The sequence below is a fragment of the Loa loa genome (assembly GCF_000183805.2).
Source record: "Loa loa unplaced genomic scaffold supercont3.220, whole genome shotgun sequence".
NCBI classification, from domain to species: Eukaryota; Metazoa; Nematoda; class Chromadorea; order Rhabditida; family Onchocercidae; genus Loa; species Loa loa.
The window spans coordinates 52,175-68,290 of NW_018108400.1; the positions used below are offsets into that span (position 1 = coordinate 52,175).

Genomic DNA, 16,116 nt, shown 5'->3' on the forward strand with positions numbered 1-16,116 from the left:
ATATATATATATATATATATATATATATAGTATGATTTTGTTTACAGCAATCAGAGAATTTAGAACCGATTGACCCCAAAGTTGATCTGACAACCTTTACCATATGCCAACATTAACCAGAGATTCTTCACAATTTGCTGACACTGCACATAAATTTCAAAGCAATCGGTGAAGGACTTTGGGAGATTGGAGACTTTGAATAAAAGATTTGTTGCCAAAAGAAATTTCTGAAAGACAGAAAATACAACACTTAATAGATTACCGAAATTAAATTTCGTTAAAATAAAATTTATAAAATATCGATCAGATAGGACGATGTAATCCCGTAAAATTAAAGCGATGAGGAGAATGTAAACAATGGAAGACATCACAAAGAGATTTCGGCATATTTGCAGTATGGGATAGCTAGGGCTAGTTAATCTCCATGAAGAAAATAGTATGTTAAATGGAAAAGAAAGAAGGAAAAGCGCACGTTTCTAATATGTTTAATTGCATAATACTTCTGGGTATATAATATTTTTTGTTATTCCATTGTCTATGTAGATATGAAGATTATCTAGTTTGCTGACTCTAGAACACGACAACATATAATTTGTTCAGGTGAGAAGCAATCTGTATGTAGATCTAAACCGTACAATACTAAAGATTGACCCTGAGCTTTGCTGATGCTGATCCATGACGTCTATATATATACATATTTTTTTTGTTTAGATATATATATATATATATATATATATTATAATATTTGTGTAAGCATTTTGGATTAGAGAAAATCTTTAAAAAAACCCTGGATTTTCAGGTGATTTCAGCGAAAATTCCTGCTACTTTTGTCAGTGTATTATCAATCTGGGATATTGATTGCTATCATAAATCACTGACCGTGTTATCTACAACTATCACATATGGAAATATATGTTTAGGTAATTTGAATTAATGAAAATTTTAGATAAATTAATTTTTAGGCAATTTAAGTGGTAATTTAAGAGGGTTCTCGCCATTTTTTGACCAGCATCTTATCGATCTGGGATACTGATTGCTAGCATAAATTACAGATCGTATTATTCACTAGCGATTGCACGTCGAAATATCTCTAATTTTTGGATGACAGGAGATTTTAAAAAAATCCTTAATTCTTATTCGATTTTAGTGGAAACTTGACAAGATTTTTGCTATTTTCTTTTGTGTATTATCGATCTGAGATATTGACTGCTTATCATAGATCACTGGTCGTGTTAAGCTTGAGCATAGGCTTAGGCTTGCTTAGGGAATATATTTGTTTAATTAATTCAAGCTAATAAAAATTAAAAAAAAACCTTCATTCTTAGGCGATTTTAGTGAAAATTTGATTACGTTTTTGTTATTTTTGAAGAGTGTGTTATCGATCTGGGATACTGATTTCTATCACAAGTCACTGATCGTGTTTAAGCTTAGGTTTGAGCTTAGGCTTAGGAAAAATTCAGGCTAAGGCTTAAACTTAGACTTGGACTAGGTTCAGATTCGGACTGGGCTTGGATTTAGGCTTAGGCTTAGGACTAGACTTAGCAGAAAGTATTTGTTTGGTTACTTTGAATTGAAGAAAATTTTAAAGAACTCTCAATTTTCAAGTAATTTTAGTGAATGCTAAAGTCTTCACTATTTTTGGTGTTGTGTTTTCGATCTGGAATAATGATTGCTGTCACAAATCACTGACTGTGTTATCTACTAGCGATTGCATGAAATCTTTAAAAAATCCTTAATTTATAGGCGATTTTAGTGAAAATTTGACAAGGTTTTCACGATTTCTAATCATTGTGTCATCGATCTGTCATCGATGCCATCGATATCGATTGCTATGACAGATCACTGATCGTGGAAATGTTTGTTTGAGAGATCATAGGTAGAAATGTCCAAGTATTTCGGATTGAAAGAAATTTTTTAAAAATCATAGTTTTTGGGCGATTTTGTGAAAACACAAGGTTTTTGCTTTTTTGATCAATGTGTAATCGATCTGGGGTAGTGACTGTTATTACAAATCACTGACCGTGTTATCAACTGGCATTTTTCTGTTTCATTTTTTCTTGCAAGCTGTAAAGCCGAGAACTTATCTTTCGGATCTGAACGCAATCTCTACGTTATCTTGTGTGGCAATTTTGCATCCGCTATGCCGCTATCATGTCTGGGGCAATATTTATGCTCGTCATAGATGCAGTGAAGATTGAAGAAATGCGGATACACTTCTTTTTCCTAACAAAAGTGGAAATGGAACCTAAAAGAACTGGGTTCTTTTAGAAAAAGTAAGGGAAGTAAGGGAAAAAAAAGTAAGGAAAGTAAGGGAAGTGCCAAATTTACTGCTATACCCCATTTCAATTCTGTTTTGACTATGCTTACGTTGAAATAAATTCGAAACGGTAGCCTCGCTCTGCAGATTGTTTTATCCAGTTTCATCTTTCCTATAACCACATTTTTACAACAGCAACAGTAAAACAGTCAAGAGAACTTCATAAGTGGTGAGTGATAGTGAAGAACAAACACTTTTGGTACCTGAGAATAATCACAAAGTCCGTACTTGAAGAACTTTGCCCTGTACTTTTCGAAATGAGTGTTACACGCTATGACTGCGTCACATCAGAAAAAAAGTAAACTTCTGTACAAAGAAAAAAACTGGGCTAACGGATTTTAATCGTAACTTGATGTCAATCAGTCGTTTTGGGAAGTTTACTTGATATAAACTTGAACATTCCCCTTTAGATGAATGCACGATAGACCAGCACAATCTTAATATCCTGAACAATTAATTTCAACCGAAAAACATTTCTATTGCACTAATAACACTGAAACTGCCTGAACTGGTGCTCGCAAAGTGATAATTATCTATAACAATACACATAAATTATGAAATAGATACTCCAAATATTAACAGATAGTTTGCAACATAACAGTAAGAAATTTCCCGCTTTAAAATATTTTTAATGCATACCATTTATTACCATTTATATGTTCACACGAAATAAAACATGAGAAAATAATTTATGACAGAAGCATGACGAAATATGCTCGCTTTTTCCAATTTTTCTGTAAGGAAATCCAAAGAGATATTAAAAAGTGGAATATTTTTCGCGAGGAAAATTTATCTAGTGTAATAAAGGTTGTCCATGTTTCAGGTGTGCTTATACTTCTGCTTCATTAAAGAATAAGCTATATCCTCAGCCACTTCAAAAGCATTTTTATCACTAAATTTCCTGTCTGAACATGCAATTTTCCAGTTCTTGATGCCTTGTAAAAGGATCTCCTCCAAGTTGAGACTATCCAAGTATGCCATCTGGAATTAACAAAACCTACAATTAATTATAATCGCATTAATCAAGGTTTGTTTTCAACCCTTCGCTTCCAGAAAATTTTATCCTAAATAACTTTTTAGAACTCTGAAATAATCTCGTATGCGTTTAACTATCCAGAATTTGTTTTTATTAACAGCTACAACAAACCGTCCCGCGCACATAATACACTGCTCGATTGAGATGAACTGGATCTACGGATCGCTGCATATAAAGATTGCGCCATAAAGCACCAGCCAATGTAGTGTCATCACACAAAAATCCCTAAATAATCATTGAATCATTACATAAAAGAACAGAAACAGAAAAATTGACAAATCCCAATAGAGAAGTAAAAAAATAGTGTATTAACCTCATCATATTCGAGGAATGTCTGTAAATACAAACCGGCCATACGACGTCTGTCACTTTTATGGTACAACATTTCGTGCAATTCTTCCTGCAAAACTTAAGAAGATACGAATGTTTGAGCAAAGTGAAAATCAGGGAAATTCTGCATCGCATGAGACCTTGTTTACTTAGAATCACGGAAAAATACCGAGACAACTCTCAGACGTTTATCAACGTCACCAAACATAATTTCGATAACGCTGTTCCTGAGCCTAATAAAAGCTGCTGCCTCTAACACAGATTGCAAGCGAACAAGTAGCATCCTGCAAACAATCATTCCCTCAAGAGATTTTAAAAAATAAAAAACAGTGGATTAACCAAAAAAGAAATCACACAAGAAGCAAATTGTGAAAAGTATGCAAATAAAAGTTCAATGACACAAAATAAATAAGTATAAGAAATGGATTAACCAGGTATGCATCAAGGTGAGCTTATACCATGTCGAAAGATAGTCCGGTAAGCAAAGCGCTGCAATAAAACACGCAATCTAAGTAAAAATAACATCTGCTAATTCCTACTCTGAGAAGAGGTGGAAAAATAACAGATTCTATGAAATGAATTTGAAAAATCCAGTGAATTCAGAACAAATAAACTTGCCGGTGCAGAGCTTCAAATATGGAAATCGATTAGCGCAATCAAAATACAACTGGGCAGCAGAACGGTCCAAATTCTAAACTCCCGTGGATGAACAATAAATATTGTAAAAAAAAAACCTAGAACAAAATACATTTTTTTTAAAGACTGGTAAATTTCCATGATTACATGACTCGACAGGAACCCGGTCTTGGGAACAGTGTTCAAGATAAGAGACAAGCTAACTTTTAAGAAACGCTATTTCATTTGCTTAATCAAACAAGAGGTCGACTCCCTTTTCTACTTCGTCTTTTAATAAGGAGTGTTTCTTTTTAACTGATAGATCAAGTTTCACCCCAAAAATTGCCAATATTCAAACAAAGAAAGATTTTCGATTTTATTCACATACAGCGAGAAGTTTAAATATAGCAAAAAAAAGAAAAAAAAAAATTAACTGCCAACATTTCCTTCGTATATATAACTTGGTCTTGACGTCGCATTGACCGTGCCTTCCTGAGTTCCAATTTCAAATTCCACTTTTCAGTAATTTTTCTAAAAAAGTTTTCATGCTTTGCCTGCTCATCAAGTTGCTGCAACGTTTCCTGTATCTTTTTGATATGTAAGTGGTTTAAAATAGTTGCATCAGCGAGAGTCTTTGGCTCCGTGTTGTTCAAATCGACCAATCCTTTTGATTCATCTTCCTATAATAGATACAGAATATAATAGTAAAATGACAAGTATTCCCTTTTTTAGTTCGTATTGAATACGAACTGGGATCCACTTGGTACATGATAACATTTCACAATGATCAGAATGTGAATATTCCCAGGTCGTAAAAAATACTTGTATAGGACGTATCGTTCCAGTAAATGTACTAGGAGGGTTACTGAAGGTTATGCGCAATTATTAATGTTTTGCTGCAGAAAAATTATTTCAAAGATTGTTTAACAACACAGTGAAAATGTACCATCCTTGTCCCTACGAAAACGTTATAAGAATTTTAATTCCAAAATATCATGACTGTCACAGTAAAATAAGGATAAAGAATCAAATAATCCGAACTACTTGTAGGGCAGAGGATGTTTCTGGTTCATTGCACGCTTGCTGTTCAAATGGCTCGTCCCACAGAATCCTTTTACGAACTTTGAAAATTGGATCACTGGAATAACATCTAGTGGACATCTGAAAAACATCAATTCATACAAGTGAAAAAACATCTGAAAAACAACAATTCATACAAGTCTTTCCAAAATTCCACACATGCGCAGCCAGTTAACTTCATATTCCGATAAAGGAGAACCTACCCTCAATGAATTCCACGAATATCTGCATCCATTAGCTGAATGGAATCCCACCTCAGAAAATACAGCTGGCGAAATGTATTTCCATAGCACGCACGTTTTTCGAATCATTGTAAAAGCGCTACGAGTAAATCCTTCTTGTAGGAGTACTCCAAATCCTTTTTCAAAAACCTATCAGAAATCAAACCTGCAACTGCAATCGGAAATCCCCTTTGAAAGAGAGACCAGAAACCTTTGACAAAATAGATTTCACGAAGCGAAATGTGGTTTCAACTTTCAAAAAGCGAATCTGAGAAGAAAAAAAAATAGAAATACTACTTCCTTTAAGAACAAATACATTTCCGAAATTTAAAAATTAGGATTACCCACCAATCAATTCATCTCTTAACAGCACACAATTCGAAAATTATACTAAACCCTAATTATGTCATTCCACTCATCCCCTAACAGTGTAATCACATCCCGCGACCCTTAATCTTCTCTCAAATACAACATTCTTCCACCAAATCTCGCCATTGCGGTATGTCACTATTGATGTAGTTTTCATGAAAACAATCTTTCCAATTCCAACAGCGATCGAAAACGAAAGGTGAAGTCTTGGATACCATAACAGCCAGCTCAAATCCAAAAATATGTCTTTTTTCATGCTTATTATTGTTCTTTCTTTCTTAAACCCAGAATTGTGTGGAGAAGGTATCACTTTTACTATTCCTATCAATTCCATCTTCTCTCATACCTCTTCCTCCTTTCACATTTTATATATTTAATACTTTTTATTGAAGTATTGAATGAGTATTATTTATGAAAACTTTATGAATTTGGATGAACGTAGGCAAATGTATAAGTGAAGGAGTGAAAATGCATAGTTTATCATGCAATGTAGTGCGGAAATAAACGAACAAAAGAAGTGTAATAAACAATCGGCGGTACAATCGGTCCGCTTCGTTGACCCGTATTACTGGCATGACATTTACGTACAAACAGTTATCGCTAATATTGATGAACACTGCTAATACTGCGAATAGCTATATATATCCGCTATCTGACGTAACCTGAAACTTGTTTGGAATCGATTTAAAAATGAAAAGTAGTCAGTTTCACGTTTGTTCACAAATAGGGAAGGGAAGGAGGAACGATGAAGCAATCCGAATTCGAAAAGTATGGTCCTTTCTCATTTCCAAGATAAAGCGGTTATGAATTACTGATTCGAAAATGAGACTAATCAGAGAAACAAAGATTTATTTTCTAGACTTTGTCCTTTATGAACTTTTTTGATTTTTTTAAAGCTTTTTTAAATTTCCTTTGATTTTTTAAATCTTCTTTTCTAGTCCTTTTAGTTCTTGACTTAGTGTAGAATCGTCACTGCTACTCTTGTTAGATCATGCTGTACAGATGTGAGCCCTCATGACACTTTTTTCTCCCTACCATTTGCGACACACGAAGTCTATGAACTTTCGCTTGAAATATCAACATTTTTTCCAGTTTCCGTTGTTAGATTCAAGTTCACCATTTCATGATCCAAAGTTATCTCCGACTCACGACATCCTCGAGATCGTCTGTTACAGACCCATGTATAGCTGTAAGTCGATAGTGTATAAAATAAAATCACTTGGCAATTAATTAATGGGTAAAAGTTTTTAGACGACATAAACCCGAAAAAACTAATTTGTTTTTCAGAGTAAATTAAAAATGCTTGCTAAGTTATTTGATTTTAGTGATTCGATATTTGGTAAATAAAGTTTGTAAAGGAAATACCTTAAATCAGTTTGATTATCACGACAGCTATATAACAGACGATTTCTGTTAGGAATGCTGAATAAAAATCTTTTTAGTGTTACTCGATACGGTGCATATATTAATGCGGTTATCAATGGATTGATTATCTGAAAAACTGAAAGAAGATTACCAGCTATGATGATTTCCTTAGCAAGATAGAAAGAGAAGTTGAGAGCAACAACGGCTCATATCCATTCGCAAGGTCTATGTTGTAGAAATCCTGATAACTCTAATCTTCATTTTGTCAGTAGGGAAAGAGCTAACCGGATTCAAGAAAAGTAGGTAGAGCAGAACATAAGCAAGCCAATTCATTTTGGACTGTGTATCGCAGTCTAGAGTATTCCATTCGAACAGGTGCATTCGGCAAATGTTGAAAATGCGGTATGGTAATAGGCTGAATGATGTCCATGCTGTTGTGGCGAAAATAAACACCAGTGATTTCATCTGCACGTAACATCTTTCTTTCAACAGGAGAGGGCACCTGTTTCACTGCCTTATTTTGTTTGATTTTTCAAAAAAAAAAAGACCCAGAGAAGAAGTTATAGTTCACGGCTAGCAAGAGGAAAAAGGGCACTGATGAAGCCCAGGGAAATAAACCAAGAGCACTGGACATCTGTCGATTGGCTCTCAGATAGTCGTTACTGGAGGGGGGTAAATAACCAATATCAGGGTCAGTTTCCTTCTATTTTTTTTTTTTGAATCAGGAAAATGAAGTAAACATATATTCGTCATTTGCACTAGCTAAAATTAATGCTTTCTTAACTCAAAAATGCAGATTTTGATGATTTAAAAGATTTCACAATAAGGATTCAAGAGGTTGTTTTAGATCATTAAATGGTAAAAAATCCAAACGATCCATTTTTACTTTAAATAAAAAAATTGACACATTTATGGTTTTAATGAACTAACTTTATTCTTAAATTTCTGCGACTGCCCAACAGAAACTCCATTATGACGTTTTTCACGGGTAAGTTGATACAGATAACCACTGACGATTAGAGATGAGGTCACTGGCAGTACACAGTAAGTTAGCATAAATACGTCGTAAAAATACATTTGATCACTAGTCATCTGTAATAAATTCTTATTTTCCATTGATTTTATTTTTTATTTTTAGGAAAAATTAAATGTTGAACTGATTTTCAGAATAATTTTAAAAATATCACAAATGAGTTTGAGCTCCTGGATGTATTAATAGAGAACAGATAAACTCTTGGTCGTTAGTGAAGTGATATTCTTGAAGTACGTATTTACTATTTCATATTAAGTGTAAAATATCAACAATATTGATCCTCTCATAATGGAGGATGATGTCATTTTAAGCACCGAAAGCTCTCTTAGATAGAAATACGTTAATCTCAAAACCACAAAATCCCGTCATAGAAAGCATTCGCCAAAAAGGGTAAAATATCAAAATTGAAAATTTTTATCATAGATAAGTAGTGATGTCAATAATGAGTTTTGTAGACGCTTACTTGCAAATTGCAGTTTTTACCAATGTAAACAACATTGAACATCCAAACCAACGTTACGTATCTGAAATGCTATTTACAATATAACAATATATCGTTGAAGTTTGTCTTATCGTTGTAATATGAGAATGTATTGTTTAAGTACGAACTGCTTACTTGGCAGTATGAATGGAATATTGTATAATTTTATATAACTTGAAACAAGTTATTACGAATAAACTAACTTACTTATCAAATAATTTACTGGAAATATTTCTAAAGTAGAAACAGAATTGAAATTTTATAAGAATCCACACAAAGAATGAATTTCCCGAAGAATTTCAGAAAGAAACTGAAAACCTGCCCTATTGAAATGCTCCAAATGAAAGCACATAAAATGGAAGCTCTTTTTTTCGACATTGCACGATCGTAGCTTAGTGGCCATTGAAAATAAATGAGTTTATCAAGGTTGAGCATTGTTAATGATAGGCCTGACACTGCCAAGCCTAACCAGTTGCAGAAATGAGTTATAGCACACAGGCGCGCATGTTGCAGGAATTCATGTTTGCGAATCAGGAATTCGTTTGGATGACAAAATACTAGAAGTTGAATTTGATTCTTACTGTGTTTCAAACTTTGCAAAGCTTGATGTTCAGCTTACAATCTCAAATAATTGCTATTGCATATATTGCCGTTCACTAAAAAAATGCTGCAAAGTTTTGTTGTTTTGGAACGTCATCATTTTTCTTTGTCAGCTACAGTAAAAAAAAAAATAAGGATAAATCAAAATTTCAGCAGCTGACATATAACATAATTCACTTCTATTCCTTACTAGTATGATACGCTCTATTATCTAGGTTTTGTTTCCCTAAAGTATGCAATTAAAACATCGGCACTAAAGGATGGCTTATGTTTAACTTCCAGTTTTGAATTTCCATCAAAATAACTCTCGAATTTTGATTTCAAAATTTATTACTTAAGTATACATTACTTAAGTGCTACTATTGTTGCACACTTAATCATTCTTGGCAAAACCAAATCTGTCACCTGTAAGTAATAAGTCACCAACAGTCATACTGATAATGAATAAGTGCATCGTATCGCCACTTCGTCGAAATAATTTTACAGCGCAGAAGATTACCAAAACATTGAAAATGGTCGCTGCAACGCTTGCTGCCAACAACAAATCATCTACCTGTAAATTATGCAAAATATTTTCTTCACAAGTTGAAAATGGGTTTTTTTTTGTCAAACAATTTAGAAAAAATGTCAGAGTTTTATTTGTATCTCTCCTCAGATCCATTAGCAAGTCTCATTTCAAGCTGCATGCAGCTAACATTTAAGGAGCGAATCATACAAATGATGATATGTCATAGCCGTCTCCATCAAGTGGAGAGCATCATAGAAAGAGGGAAAAGAGAAAGAGAGTGATAAAATTTCGTACTTTTTTTCGCATGAAATACCAATTTAGTCGTATCTACTATTGGGGTGAATACTCGTGTAATGTACAAAAGAATTCTTTTAAAACTTGCCGTTTTCTGAAATGCTTGAAAATTGTCAGATTCATAACATTTCACTTGAATTGAATTATCCGTCTCTATGCCATCCTCTTCTTTTGTTTCGTTACCAGAATAATCAAATATTTCCTTATCACTTTTTGCCATCATAAATCCTTCCTGAATCTCATTTCTTCGAAAGAAGGATGTGACAGTTACATACCGAAATATTAGAAATCTTCAAAGAGAATCGCAATATTTAAATAAAAGTAAGGTTTGAGAAGCAGTTTAGAATGAATGTTCAACGATCTGTCAAATAGAAACATTTTGTTTTATAGTTTAAACACTTTGCTATTTGTATGAATTGAGGATGAAAAAAATCTACAAAAATAAAATAAAATAATAGAAGTGGTTCAAATCTTTCTTACTAGAACTCTTAATTGAGGTCAATACAAATGTAAAAATTTAATTGCAGCCGAATGCAACATGCCTACAACTGGAAAAATCAGAGCCATTAGAATGACAGTTTCCGGGGAAAAAGTTATTCTTGATATTTTTAACGATGGGAAATGATGATTGATAAATAGAACTATCAAGTACAGCATATCAGTTTTGCAAGAAGAAAACGAGAAATGGCGAAGTGTCAACTTGAAAAGTATAGAGTAGGAAGAGTTGTTGTTCAAATATTTCTAGGAAGTTGGTGAACTTTCCCACTTTACTTTCATTGGTGACTGCGAAAAAGTATTGTTCCATTATCAAACTTCTGATGACAAATATGCCCCGAATTCCCATTCAAGCATTTATTAGAATTTTATTCCGAAAGTAACACTGTCTATATTTAAAAAAAGAAAAATGTTTTGGAAAGTGATAGTTGAAGAAATCCATTAAAATTCTTTGATTTTATATTGAGCTTTATAACAAACAGCTATTCATTTATACCAGTTCAGCTGTATAATGAATATTAAGAGAGCTATCTTAGTATTTGTAGTCATTCATAATCATTCAGTTTTTTTTTCTTTTTATGTTTCCAATCCTATAGCAAATATTAGTAATATCAGTTTGAGGCCAATTATTATACGACTAAGTACTAAAATTATGTAATTTTCAGTTCCAATTTTATGCTTTAATCTTTTAGTTATTCTTATCAAAAATTTAAAAAAGCGGCCTGAAAAAATCAAGTCAGATTTTTTATGATTGCCAATCAAAGTATAAGATATTTAACTCCCATTCGATGTCTCCAATTCCATAGCAAATATCAGTAATGAAATATATTCAGACAATGATTAAGATTGAAGTGGTTGATTAACATACTTTATAGCTTCTATGAAAATTATACCCAATTGACTGGGGCATCTTTTAGTCCAAACCAGTTTTCATTTGGATATGTAATTTATCAAAAGGTAACAAATAAAAAGCTCTAAATAAATAATTGTCACACTATGATTTTGGCTAAAACTGAATAAATAAAAAAGGACAAAGTTTCGGCCATTCAACTTTATCATTTAACGAATTTTCAAAAAAAAAAAGAAAAGAAGGAAAAACTAATTTAAGAACTCTCTCTCCATAAAGAATTGCACATTTGGTCTCCTAAAAGTGAATAAAACTATGAATTTTCCAAATATTGTAAGATTAGATCTTTGTTGGCATGCAAATGTACGTGCGTATACTCGTATGCATGCATATGTCCAAGTACGTATGTGTTATTGTCTGAGTATGTATGTGAGTGTTTATGTAGGTCAATTACTTGTGTCAACTACATGTTTTTGAAAGGAATGTTTTTTTTTCTCATAACACATAATGGGTACATTTCTACTTATAATCATAGAAATAGAACAATGAACGGTATTAGACAAAGTTTATCTAATGATAATTAGGGTGACAAATGAAAATCTGTCGTTTGAAGAATTAAATTTTCGGTAATTTACATATGTAAAAAATGTCTAAGTTTGGTACAGCATCGCATAAGGACATTAAATAAAAAGGATATTTATAAAACGACTCCTAAATTAAGCATACCTATCTATTGTCAAGATTTTGAGACATACGCCGCTGATACATAAAGTTTGGAAGTAAAAGCAATTAAGCCTGATTGCTTAAGGCTGACTTTGTAGCAGTGGAAAGGTGTTAGTAAATATAATCATAGGAAAGGTGCTGTTGTAACACTTAAGGGCATCTGTCGATTGCATAGGACATTAACGAGTAAGGAAATGTAACGAGAAAGCATTCATGGTCTTTCATGTAAACATATGGTTTTAATTTTGATCCATCTTTTCTAAATTAACTTTTTGCTTCCTTAATGAGATCAACTGTGAGAATGTCAATTCAGTTGTGCTCAAAGTCTTTTGTCTTTTGTCATGTACTCTTTCCTAATAGAATTACTGATTGTAATGAGAAATTACTATAAAATTGAACACTGGCTAAACATTTTCTCTCACAATTTTTTGGAATTTTAACCCTTAAATTTTAACCCTTTTATTTGTGATGCTTTTAAAGATTGAAGGAATCATTTTATGACTTATTACCGGTGATAATAGAAAACTTGACATTGATTTGTGCTTACTGAAAAACGAACAGCAAAAACGACGAAGTTGAAATCCGGAATTAATCCTCACCCGCCAGTATTGTCACCATATTATGAACTAATCGATAGTCGGAAGAATCGAAGTGCATAGTTCAGTCATAATTAAACTTTTAAAAAGGTAAGGAAAGAAGGGAAACAGTGTGGGAAGATAAATAGATAAGGATAAAAAATGGATGGTAGAACAAGAAAGTGGAATTTAGAAGCAAAGAAGTTTCTAACAGACATGTAATTTAATTGCTCATGGAATGTTACCATCTTTCGATAAACAATGGCAGTGTACACACACACACACACACACACACACACACACACACACACACACATACACATATACATACACAAGAATGTCTGCAACAGGTATATGTAGAACCGGTATTTGGAGTGGTTATTGATTAAGGAAAAATTTCCCCGGTTGAACTGTAAGTATCGAGCAATCTTAAAATAACTGAAGTTTGATAGTCTGTTTTCACCTCAGTTCACACACGCATTTGGCTTTAAATAGTTTTTTAACTTCAATGGTCATAATTGTAGACACGCGTGACCATATATGTCCACATGCTGCCGAATTCGATTCTCTAAGCGAACACAATGAGCGACATTATCAGTTTACAGCTGTGACAGGTGATAGTGTTGAAGAGAAATGCACCTAATAAATAATTTTTTTAAATCAATAAGCAGTAAATAGTTCTTAAAAAGCATAAAGATGAAATCGAATGCTCGTGAACATGTACTCCCTAAATTGGAATAGGAAATTAAAAAATTTTAAAACTGGAAAAGGATTCTTTAAAAAACCACAATTAAAAGTTAAAAAAGTAAATTAAAAAGAAATTAAAAAAAGTGAATTGAAGAAAAAAAATAAAAAAATAAATTAAGTAAAATAAAAAGTTTTCAAAAATGAATTCTCCCAAAAAATCTTTGCAACAGCTAGGAGGAGCTGCCAGCTATTGGATCTGGTCGAGAAATTTGGAATTTGATGGGTCACAGACGGGTTATCATCCAGTTACGAGTTGGTGAAGGTGCCATGTTTCCTGTTATAGTACAGATTTATTACAATATAAACATTCCGAAAGTTCCCGACTAGCATTTCATAGAGAAGCTTTTAGGAAATATAAATATCGAAGAAAAAGTAACTCCATTTGGATTCATTACTTCTTCTAACAGAATGAGATTTCGGATTTGTGATATAACATTAGATGGCGAAGAAAAATCATGGGACATAGCCTAGACTAAAATGAAGAGTACAGATGAGGTGACCATCGCAAATCGCACTGCTTTTACCTGGAGTTATCCGGTAAAGACACGACGAATTATAAGACTGGAATGGGATCAAATGTTGAATTATGCTAATCGTTCACGTATCAGTCGACAGCCATCGCTTCCGTGATACCATCATTATAACCGGTTGAGATTAAATATAAACTTGTTATTTACGTTCAGGAGAAATTTATTGGCGGCGTAAAATATGCGCTAATTCTAAGAATAAGGCAGAAAGAGAGGAAAAGTGGAAAAGGATTGTGGAACAGAATTATATCTAATTGAAAATATTGTCCGATATAATAGCGGAGTAATTACCGTAAATTGGACGTTATTAAATGAAAAACAAACTTCTTGATGTAAAGAAACTCTAAACTTATTTTGTCTAAATTATTTAAAGTATAATGTAGTTTAACCTACAAGTAGTGAACATTAATCTCTTGAAATGCACTTCACCAGAATTAAACCAGAAAAAAGTTCCTATCATTCTATTCTGACAGAATTATTGTTTGAAATTAAAATAATAAGATAAATGAATGGAACTCTTTACATACACACTTCCTGATCCTATTAAACTTACTTCTACATTAAACCGACGTTTCGCTACCACCGTCTTCAAGTAAGAATAACATTGTTTGATAGCAGAAAGGGTCGTGTCATAATTGTATGTCTCTTAATGTACTTCCCATTACCCTAATAAACAAAAGATACAAGTAATTTGATCAAATGTTCCTAGCCATTCTAATGAGTAATATAGTTTAGTAAAAAGGAAAAAGTTTCCTAGTGAAAAGGTTTCCTTCAAACCGATCTCCAGAAAACGGATAAAGATCTTCTTGACAAGTTAAAAGTTCTCCCTTCTTGTGATAGCATCCATTGCATAATAAACTACGTCCTAAGTTGGAAGTTTTTAGCAGTGACACTGATTGAGTTGATATGCATTTGTAACTTTGTCCTTTTGAAAGCAATATGTCTCTACAAACGACAAGTTATCGTTTTCTAAATCTCCTCGAATTTTATCTTTCGAGAAATTTTAGAAAGTGATAAGAGTTATAAAACAATGAAGAATACAATGCTTTTTATGAATAAACTGTCAGATTCGTCCTATTGAACTGGATTATTTCTCTTCATTCTTCCTCAAGCAAATTTCATTAATCATGAATAATTTTTGCTGGATTTGTCGCATATCCTAATATCGTACATTCAGAAGAGGAAGGAATAAAGAGAGAAAGCTTAGGCGTTAATTCACAAGTAAGCAGCATAATGTTGTCACTTTCACTTGGTATGACTACGGTAACGATGTGGAGTTGACAAAACTGGTAAGGATGATAACCATTGCTAGGTAGCAGTAGCCGCATTTATCACTAAACATATTGAAAAGGAAAGTAATTAATCAAATGGTCAGGAAGACAGGATTAAACAATCGAAATTTCATTGCTAACAAGTTGGAAATGTTTCGTAAATCTGATATTTGCTATGATAAAGTTAATTCATAAGCTTGTTTGTCTGGAAGCAATCTAAGATGTATAAGTGCCAAAATGCTAAGTTAATAAGTAAGACACGTGAACTAAGAGATCATATCATAACGAAAAGAGATTTATCTATCGAGCATCCTTATATACTTTAATAAATCAAGCAGCAATAGCGAAGGAAGCTTGGCAAATGGAATAATTACTGTCTAAAAAAGAATAAATGCAACTTTCGTTATTTAGCTTGTTTAATTCATTTATTTATTTGTTTATTTATTTAATTAATTAACTAATTGATTGATTAGTTTGTATATATATTTATTTATTTATTCATTCATTCATTCATTCATTATTATTATTATTATTATTATTATTATTATTATTATTATTATTATTATTATTATTATTATTATTATTATTATTATTATTATTATTATTATTATTATTATTATTATTATTATTATTATTATTATTATTATTATTATTATTATTATTATTATTATTATTATTATTA

At 32.4% G+C, this 16,116-nt stretch overlaps 4 protein-coding genes across 4 annotated transcripts; 1 reads left to right on the top strand and 3 right to left on the bottom strand.

Moving 5' to 3' along the window:
* Nucleotides 1–2,713: 2,713 nt before the first annotated feature.
* On the bottom strand, nt 2,714–5,777 carry LOAG_06944 (ubiquinol-cytochrome C chaperone family protein). The gene is made up of 9 exons (XM_020447293.1): nt 5,582–5,777; nt 5,343–5,459; nt 4,733–4,978; nt 4,302–4,374; nt 4,115–4,172; nt 3,853–3,967; nt 3,667–3,753; nt 3,465–3,578; nt 2,714–3,298 (listed from the first exon to the last, which is right to left on the bottom strand). Exons 1-9 carry the CDS (start codon nt 5,687–5,689, stop codon nt 3,137–3,139), a joined length of 1,080 nt encoding a protein of 359 aa, XP_020302462.1. The 5' UTR covers nt 5,690–5,777; the 3' UTR covers nt 2,714–3,136.
* A 1,245-nt stretch (nt 5,778–7,022) lies between these two features.
* LOAG_06945 (hypothetical protein) lies at nt 7,023–9,462 on the bottom strand (the record flags this gene model as incomplete). Its single annotated transcript, XM_020447294.1, has 6 exons — nt 9,170–9,462; nt 8,830–8,890; nt 8,264–8,425; nt 7,619–7,798; nt 7,334–7,461; nt 7,023–7,155 (listed from the first exon to the last, which is right to left on the bottom strand). Exons 1-6 carry the CDS (start codon nt 9,280–9,282, stop codon nt 7,023–7,025), a joined length of 777 nt encoding a protein of 258 aa, XP_020302463.1. The 5' UTR covers nt 9,283–9,462.
* Nucleotides 9,463–9,820: 358 nt separating this feature from the next.
* Nucleotides 9,821–10,489, bottom strand: LOAG_06946 (hypothetical protein; the record flags this gene model as incomplete). The annotated part of the gene is made up of 2 exons (XM_003142480.2): nt 10,269–10,489; nt 9,821–10,000 (listed from the first exon to the last, which is right to left on the bottom strand). Exons 1-2 carry the CDS (start codon nt 10,470–10,472, stop codon nt 9,821–9,823), a joined length of 384 nt encoding a protein of 127 aa, XP_003142528.2. The 5' UTR covers nt 10,473–10,489.
* Nucleotides 10,490–14,113: 3,624 nt separating this feature from the next.
* Nucleotides 14,114–14,266, top strand: LOAG_06947 (hypothetical protein; the record flags this gene model as incomplete). The annotated part of the gene is made up of 1 exon (XM_003142481.2): nt 14,114–14,266. One exon carries the CDS (start codon nt 14,114–14,116, stop codon nt 14,264–14,266), a length of 153 nt encoding a protein of 50 aa, XP_003142529.2.
* Nucleotides 14,267–16,116: the final 1,850 nt, after the last annotated feature.